We start from the raw sequence: 10,000 nt of genomic DNA, 5'->3' as shown, positions 1-10,000 counted from the left end.
TGGGGTTCAATTATTTGAATCTATCTATTCCTATCTGTCGACCCTCCACGTCCAGAGACAACTAGAGGTGTCGACCCCACGTCCACACAGAGAGACAACTAGAGGTGTCGGTCCTCCACGTCCAGAGACAACTAGAGGTGTCGACCCTCCACGTCTTTGAGACAACTCAGAGGAGATCGACCCTCCACGTCTAGAGACAGCTGCTAGAGGTGTCGACCTCCACGTCTAGAGACAACTCTGAGGTGTCGACCCTCCACGTCTTGCAGAGACAACTAGAGGTGTCGAATCTCCACGCCTTGAGACAACAGAGGTGTCGGGTCCTCCACGTCTAGAGACAACTAGAGGTGTCGACCCTCCACGTCTAGAGGCAACTAGAGGTGTCGACCCTCCACGTCTAGAGGCAATCTTTGGAGGTGCCTCGACCCTCCACTGATCTAGAGGCAACTAGAGGTGTCGCCCTCCACGCACTAGAGGCAACTAGAGGTGCCGACACTCCACGTCTAGAGGCAGCTAGAGGTGCCGACCCTCCACATCCAGAGACAACTAGAGTGTCACCCTCCACGCCTAGAGGCACCAGAGTGTCGACCCTCCACGTCTAGAGGCAACTAGAGTGTCGACCCTCCACGTCTAGAGACAACTAGAGGTGCCGACCCTCCACGTCTAGAGGCAACTAGATGGTGTCGACCCTCCACATCTAGAGACAACTAGAGGTGTCTAACCCTCCACGTCTAGAGGCACCAGAGGTGTCGACCCTCCACGTCTAGAGGCAACTAGAGGTGTGCCGACCCTCCACGTCTAGAGGCAACTAGAGGTGTCGACCTCCACGTCTAGAGACAACTGAGGTGTCGACCCTCCACGTCTAGAGACAACTAGAGGTGTCGACCCTCCACGTCTAGAGACAACTAGAGGTGTCGACCTCCACGCCTAGAGGTAACTAGAGGTGCCGACCCTCCACGTCTAGAGGCAACTAGAGGTGTCGACCCTCCACGTCTAGAGACAACTAGAGGTGTCGACCCTCCACGTCTAGAGACAACTGAGGTGTCGACCCTCCACGCTCTAGAGACAACTAGAGGTATGGACCCTCCACATCTAGAGACAACTAGAGGTGTCGACCTCCACGTCTAGAGGCAACTAGAGGTGTCGACCCTCCACGTCTAGAGACAACTAGAGGTGTCGACCCTCCACGTCTAGAGACAGGTGTCGACCCTCCACGCCTAGAGGCAACTAGAGGTGTCGACCCTCCACATCTAGAGACAACTAGAGGTATCGACCCTCCCACGCCTAGAGGCAACTGAGGTGCCGACCCTCCACGCCAGAGGCAACTAGAGGTGTCGACCCTCCACGTCTAGAGGCAACTAGAGGTGTCGACCCTCCACGTCTAGAGGCACCAGAGGTGTCGACCCTCCACGTCTGAGGCAACAGAGTGTGACCTCCACGTCTAGAGGCACCTAGAGCGACCCTCCACGTCTAGAGGCAACTAGAGGTGTCGACCCTCCACGTCTAGAGGCACCAGTGGTGCCCCCTCCACGTCTAGAGGCACTAGAGGTGTCGACCCTCCACGCCTAGAGGCAACTAGAGGTGCTCGACCCTCCACATCTAGAGGCAACTAGAGGTGTCGACCCTCCACGTCTAGAGGCAACTAGAGGTGTCGACCCTCCACGTCTAGAGGCATGCCTGACCCTCCACGTCTAGAGGCAACTCAGAGTGTGTCGACCCTCCACGCCTAGAGACAACTAGAGGTGTCGACCCTCCACGTCTAGAGACAACTAGAGGTGTCGACCCTCCACGTCTAGAGACAACTAGAGGTGTCGACCCTCCACGTCTAGAGACAACTAGAGGTGTCGACCCTCCACATCTAGAGACAACTAGAGTGTCGACCCTCCACATCTAGAGACAACTAGAGTGTCGACCCTCCACGTCTAGAGACAACTAGAGGTGTCGACCTCCACGCCTAGAGACAACTAGAGGTGTCGACCCTCCACGCCTAGAGACAACTAGAGGTGTCGACCCTCCACGCCTAGAGACAACTAGAGGTGTCGACCCTCCACATCTAGAGACAACTAGGAGTGTCGACCCTCCACATCTAGAGACAACTAGAGGTGTCGACCCTCCACATCTAGAGACAACTAGAGGTGTCGACCTCCACATCTAGAGACAACTAGAGGTGTCGACCCCACGTCCACGTGTCTAGAGACAACTAGAGGTGTCGACCCTCCACGTCTAGAGACAACTAGAGGTGTGGACCCTCCACGTCTAGAGACAACTAGAGGTGTCGACCCTCCACATCTAGAGACAACTAAAGGTGTCGACCTTAACGAGATGGCAACCAGCACAGGTGTAACACATCCTGACTAACGAGTTGACAGCAAATCGGTTCGCTATACGTGCTAACGAACTATACGTGCTAACGAGCTATACGTGCTAACGAGCTATACGTGCTAACGAGCTATACGTGCTAACGAGCTATACGTGCTAACGAGCTATACGTGCTAACGAGCTATACGTGCTGAAGTCCAAAACGTACAAGGAAAAACAAAAAACTGTAACAAGGTGCGTTTGGGGTTTGGGGGTTCTTAGAGGTGCATTTGGGGGTTCTTAGAGGTGCATTTGGGGTTCTTAGAGGTGCGTTTGGGGGTTCTTAGAGGTGCGTTTGGGGGTTCTTAGAGGTGCGTTTGGGGTTCTTAGAGGTGCGTTTGGGGGTTCTTAGAGGTGCGTTTGGGGGTTCTTAGAGGTGCGTTTGGGGGTTCTTAGAGGTGCGTTTGGGGGTTCTTAGAGGTGCGTTTGGGGTTCTTAGAGGTGCGTTTGGGGGTTCTTAGAGGTGCGTTTGGGGGTTCTTAGAGGTGCGTTTGGGGGTTCTTAGAGGTGCGTTTGGGGGTTCTTAGAGGTGCGTTTGGGGGTTCTTAGAGGCGCGTTCGGGGGTTCTTAGGTGTACGCGTGTAGGTGTGTTTAGGTGTTTGAGTGTGTGTAGGTGTGTGTGTGTGTAGGTGTGTGTAGGTGTGTTTAGGTGTGTTTAGGTGTGTTTAGGTGTGTTTAGGTGTGTGTGTGTGTAGGTGTGTGTGTGTAGGTGTGTGTGTGTAGGTGTGTGTGTAGGTGTGTGTAGGTGTGTGTAGGTGTGTGTGTGTGTAGGTGTGTGTAGGTGTGTGTGTGTAGGTGTGTGTAGGTGTGTGTAGGTGTGTGTGTGTTCTTACAGGTTGCTTGCTGTGCCACTCTACAGGGGTGCCATAGCCAGACATCGTCCAGGGATGGTCTAGGAGTTGTCTGATGGTCACACGATGCTTAGGATCCACCTACACACACACAATCAATAACTACTACTATACCAAACCTGATGTCACACAATCAATAACTACTACTATACAAAACCTGATGTCACACAATCAATAACTACTACTATACAAAACCTGATGTCACACAATCAATAACTCCTACTATACAAAACACTCACAATCAATAACTACTACTATACAAACCTGATGTCACACAATCAATACCTACTACTATAACTACAAACCTGATGTCACACAATCAATACCTACTACTATACCAAACCATCAATAACTACTACTATACCAAACAATCAATAACTCCTACTATACCAAACAATCAATAACTCCTACTATACCAAACAATCAATAACTCATACTATACCAAACAATCAATAACTCATACTATACCAAACAATCAATAACTCATACTATACCAAACAATCAATAACTCCTACTATACCAAACAATCAATAACTACTATACCAAACAATCAATAACTACTACTATACCAAACAATCAATAACTCCTACTATACCAAACAATCAATAACTCCTACTATACCAAACAATCAATAACTCCTACTATACCAAACAATCAATAACTCCTACTATACCAAACAATCAATAACTCCTACTATACCAAACAATCAATAACTCCTACTATACCAAACAATCAATAACTCCCACTATACCAAACAATCAATAACTCCTACTATACCAAACAATCAATAACTCCTACTATACCAAACAATCAATAACTACTACTATACCAAACAATCAATAACTCCTACTATACCAAACAATCAATAACTCCGACTATACCAAACAATCAATAACTCCGACTATACCAAACAATCACTAACTACTACTATACCAAACAATCAATAACTACTACTATACTAAAACAATCAATAACTACTACTATACCAAACAATCAATAACTACTACTATACTAAACAATCAATAACTCCTACTATACCAAACAATCAATAACTCCTACTATACCAAACAATCAATAACTACTACTATACTAAACAATCAATAACTACTACTATACCAAACAATCAATAACTACTACTATACCAAACAATCAATAACTCCTACTATACCAAACAATCAATAACTCCTACTATACTAAACAATCAATAACTCCTACTATACCAAACAATCAATAACTCTACTATACTAAACAATCAATAACTCCTACTATACCAAACAATCAATAACTCCTACTATACCAAACAATCAATAACTCCTACTATACCAAACAATCAATAACTACTACTATACCAAACAATCAATAACTCCTACTATACCAAACAATCAATAACTCCTACTATACCAAACAATCAATAACTACTACTATACCAAACAATCAATAACTACTACTATACCAAACAATCAATAACTCCTACTATACCAAACAATCAATAACTACTACTATACCAAACAATCAATAACTACTACTATACCAAACAATCAATAACTCCTACTATACCAAACAATCAATAACTACTACTATACCAAACAATCAATAACTACTACTATACCAAACAATCAATAACTCCTACTATACCACACAAAGAGCAAGAGGAGGTGTGTGTGTGTGTGTGTGTGTGTGTGTGTGTGTGTGTGTGTGTGTGTGTGTGTGTGTGTGTGTGTACCTGCATCATCTGGTTGAGTAGCAGGATGCTCCCAGGAGACAGCCAATGAGGGTTGTTGTAACTACCTCTCTAGAACAGTAAAAACAGGAGGTTAGTTTACACAAGAGGCTTTGAATCTGGCTTTAATACCAAATAGAGAAAACCAACTGTCACGGTTGAACCCTTTCCTCCAGAGAAACCAACTGCGTTTCCTCCAGAGAAAACCAACTGTCACGTTGAACCCTTTCCTCCAGAGAAACCAACAGTCACGGTTGAACCCTTTCTCCAGAGAAAACCAACTGTCACGGTTGAACCCTTTCCTCCAGAGAAAACCAACTGTCACGGTTGAACCCTTTCCTCCAGAGAAACCAACTGTACGGTTGAACCCTTTCCTCCAGAGAAAACCAACTGTCACGTTGAACCCTTTCCTCCAGAGAAACCAACTGTACGGTTGAACCCTTTCCTCCAGAGAAAACCAACTGTCACATTTCCTCCAGAGAAAACCAACTGTCACGGTGGAACCCTTCCCTCCAGAGAAACCAACTGTCACGGTTGAACCCTTTCCTCCAGAGAAAACCAACTGTCACGGTTGAACCCTTCCCTCCAGAGAAACCAACTGTACGGTTGAACCCTTCCTCCAGAGAAAACCAACTGTACGGTTGAACCCTTTCCTCCAGAGAAAACCAACTGTCACGGTTGAACTCTTTCCTCCAGAGAAAACCAACTGTACAGTTGAACCCTTTCCTCCAGAGAAAACCAACTGTCACGGTTGAACCCTTTCCTCCAGAGAAAACCAACTGTCACGGTCGAACCCTTTCCTCCAGAGAAAACCAACTGTCACGGTTGAACCCTTTCCTCCAGAGAAAACCAACTGTACGGTTGAACCCTTTCCTCCAGAGAAAACCAACTGTCACGGTGGAACCCTTTCCTCCAGAGAAAACCAACTGTACGGTTGAACCCTTTCCTCCAGAGAAAACCAACTGTCACGGTTGAACAGTTCTGAACTATATTAGTGGCACTAAATGGTTTTCCCTTCTACCGTGTCAGAAATAGCTGTCCGTCCTAAAACTACGAGCTGGCTGAACCATTTGTTAAACAACCTTGTTCTGTCACGTTACCTTGGATACCTGGCTAACAACCATGTTCTGTCACGTTACCTTGGATAACTAGCTAACAACCATGTTCTGTCACGTTACCTGGATACCTAGCTAACAACCATGTTCTGTCACGTTACCTTGATACCTGGCTAACAACCATGTTCTGTCACGTTACCTTGGATACCTAGCTAACAAACCATGTTCTGTCACGTTACCTTGGATACCTGGCTAACAACCATGTTCTGTCACGTGGTCCTTCTGTAGCACAGTTGGTAGAGCATGGCGCTTGTAACGCCAGGGTAGGGGTTCGATTCCGGGACCACCCATACGTAGAATGTATGCACACATGACTCAAGTCGCTTTGGATAAAAGAGTCTGCTAAATGGCATATATATTATATTATTATTACCTTATTATTACGTTACCTTGGATACCTGGCTAACAACCATGTTATGTCACGTTACCTTGGATACCTGGCTAACAACCATGTTCTGTCACGTTACCTTGGATACCTGGCTAACAACCATGTTCTGTCACATTACCTTGGATACCTGACTAACAACCATGTTCTGTCACGTTACCTTGGATACCTGGCTAGCCACCATGTAACTTGACCAATACAGACAGTAACTTACGGTGATTTTCCTGTAGAGGACCATACAGTTGTCGTCATCAAAGGGCAGATATCCACAGAGCAGAGCAAACAGCAGCACCCCCATACTCCACACATCAGCCTGGTAACACACACACACACATTATATATCCACACAGCAGCAGCACCCCCATACTCCACACATCAGCCTGGTAACACACACACACACATTATATATCCACACAGCAGCAGCACCCCCATACTCCACACATCAGCCTGGTAACACACACACACATTATATATCCACACAGCAGCCCCCATCATACTCCACACAGCAGCACCCCCATACTCCACACAGCAGCCCCCATCATACTCCACACAGCAGCACCCCCATACCCACACAGCAGTACCCCCATACTCCACACAGCAGCCTGGTAAACACACACACACACACACACACACACACACACACACACACACACACACACACACACACACACACACACACACACACACACACTCTTTGTTTCTGGCCATTTTAAGTCTGTAATCAAACCCACAAATGCTGATGCTCCAGATACTCAACTAGTCTAAAGAAGGCCAGTTTTATTGCTTCCTTAAATCAAAACATTAGTTTCTCAGCTGCGCTAACATAATTGCAAAAGGGGTTTTCTAATGATCAATTAGCCTTTTAAAAGGATAAACTTAGGATTAGCTAAGACAACGCTCATTGGAACACAGGAGTGATGGTTGCTGATAATGGGCCTCTGTAGATATTCCATAACAAATCTACCGTTTCAGCTACAAAAGTCATTTTACAACATTAACAATGTAATATAATAATATATAATATATGCCATTTAGCTGACGCTTTTATCCAAAGCGACTTACAGTCATGTGTGTGTGCATACATTCTACGTAAGGGTGGTCCCGAATCGAACCCACTTACCTCATGCTATGCGCCATGCTCTACCAACTGAGCCACAGAAGGACCAATGTCTACACTGTATTTCTGATCAATTTGATGTTATTTTTAATGACATTATTTTTAAATATATATTTTTGCTTTTCTTTACACAAACAAGTACATTTCTAAGTGACCTCACACACACACTCATTATATTCACACAGCCAGACATATTAAATCCCCCCACCGGGTGTCTCACCCTCCGAGCCGATGTAGGCTTTACCCTGGATGAGTTCAGGAGCAGCGCAGGCTGGACTTCCACAACAGGTCATCAGCTCCCAGACCCCTCAGACTGATTAGACTGGACCACAACAGACAGCCCCCAGACCCCTATAAAGACTGTTATTAGACTGGACCACAAACAGGTCATTAACTCATATCCCAGACCCTATAAAGACTGTTATTAGACTGATCAAAGACTGACTGCTATTAGACTGGACCACAACAGGTCATTAACTCATATCCCAGACCCCTATAGAACCACAACAGGTCACTCATATCCCAGACCCCTATAAAGACAGACTGATTAGACTGGACCACAACAGGTCATTAACTCATATCCCAGACCCCTACAAAGACTGTTATTAAAGACAGACCCCTATAAAGACTGTTAGACTGGACCACAACAGGTCATTAACTCATATCCCTAGACCCCTTGGATAAAGACAACAGGTCATTAACTCATATCCCAGACCCCTATAAAGACAGACTTAGACTGACCACAACAGGTCATTAACTCATATCCTAGACAGACTGTCATCATTAACTCATATCCTGTGACCCCTATAAAGACTGCTGCCAGACTGGACCACAACAGGTCATTAACTCATCCCAGACCCCTACAAAGACAGACTGATTAGGACTGGACCACAACAGGTCATTAACTCATATCCCAGACCCCTATAAAGACTGTTTTTAGACTGACCACAACAGGTCATCAACTCATATCCCAGACCCCCTATAAAGACTGATTGATTAGACTGGACCACAACAGGTCATTAACTCATATCCCAGACCCCCTATAAAGACTGTTATTAGACTGGACCACAACAGGTCATCAACTCATATCCCAGACCCCCTATAAAGACTGATTGATTAGACTGGACCACAACAGGTCATCAACTCATATCCCAGACCCCCTATAAAGACTGTTATTAGACTGGACCACAACAGGTCATTAACTCATATCCCAGACCCCCTATAAAGACTGTTATTAGACTGGACCACAACAGGTCATCAGCTCATATCCCAGACCCCCCTATAAAGACTGTTATTAGACTGGACCACAACAGGTCATTAACTCATATCCCAGACCCCCCTATAAACACAGTGATTAATAAGGAGAACTTGGCACACAGAACACATTAATCAAATCTATATATTTACAGACAATGACCACTAAGCCTTGACACATATCACTGAGACAACATGACAGTGTGGTTACCTTTGGTTTGGCACAGAGACCAAAGTCTATCAGTTTCAGGTTGTGGTCTTCATCTATCAACAGGTTCTCCTGAGGGAGGAGGAGAGAGAGGGGAGAAGAGAGAGAAAGAGGGGAGGAGAGAGAGGGAGAGAGAGAAGAGAGAGGGAGAGAGGGGAGAGGAGAGAGAGAGAGGGAGAGAGGGGAGATGAGAGAGACAGAGGGGAGGAGAGAGGGAGAGAGAGAGAGAGAGAGAGAGGGGAGAGAGAAGAGGGGGAGAGACAGAGGGAGAGAGAGAGAGCAGAGGGGAGAGAGAGAAAAGAGATTCAGAACCATCACCACCAGTGGGTAGTTCAGACACAACCACACAGACAACCACACAGACACCCACACAGACAACCACACAGACAACCCCACAGACAACCCCACAGACAACCACACAGACACCCACACAGACACCCACACAGACACCCACACAGACAACCACACAGACAACCCCACAGACAACCCCACAGACAACCACACAGACAACCACACAGACACCCACACAGACACCCACACAGACACCCACACAGACAACCACACAGACAACCACACAGACACACCACACAGACACCCACACAGACAACCACACAGACACCCACACAGACACCCACACAGACACCCACACAGACACCCACACAGACAACCACACAGACAACCACACAGACAACCACACAGACAACCACACAGACAACCACACAGACAACCACACAGACAACCACACAAACAACCACACAGACAACCACACAGACAACCACAGACACCCACACAGACAACCACACAGACAACCACACAGACAACCAACCACACAAACACCCAAACAAACACCCACACAAACACCCACAAACAACCACACAGACCACACAAACAACCACACAAACACCCACACAGACAACCACAGACAAACACCCCACACAAACACCCACACAAGCAACCACACAGACAACCACACAGACAACCACACAGACAACCAC

At 46.3% G+C, this 10,000-nt stretch overlaps 1 protein-coding gene across 1 annotated transcript in view; it reads right to left on the bottom strand.

Moving 5' to 3' along the window:
• The window catches only part of LOC127922889 (maternal embryonic leucine zipper kinase-like), a gene marked incomplete at its 5' end in the record, with an annotated part of 12,687 nt that extends 3,610 nt beyond the window's left edge, over positions 1–9,077 (bottom strand). Inside the window, 4 exons of the mRNA XM_052506842.1 lie at positions 3,189–3,287; positions 4,930–4,998; positions 6,641–6,739; positions 9,009–9,077. Coding sequence (XP_052362802.1) covers positions 3,189–3,287; positions 4,930–4,998; positions 6,641–6,739; positions 9,009–9,077 — 336 coding nt within the window. The remainder of the gene's footprint in view (positions 1–3,188; positions 3,288–4,929; positions 4,999–6,640; positions 6,740–9,008) is intronic.
• Positions 9,078–10,000: the final 923 nt, after the last annotated feature.

The sequence above is a fragment of the Oncorhynchus keta genome, unplaced genomic scaffold, assembly GCF_023373465.1.
Source record: "Oncorhynchus keta strain PuntledgeMale-10-30-2019 unplaced genomic scaffold, Oket_V2 Un_contig_27568_pilon_pilon, whole genome shotgun sequence".
Classification (NCBI taxonomy): Eukaryota; Metazoa; Chordata; class Actinopteri; order Salmoniformes; family Salmonidae; genus Oncorhynchus; species Oncorhynchus keta.
The sequence above is the reverse complement of the archived record's forward strand: the minus strand, read 5'-3'. Positions and strand labels throughout refer to the sequence as shown.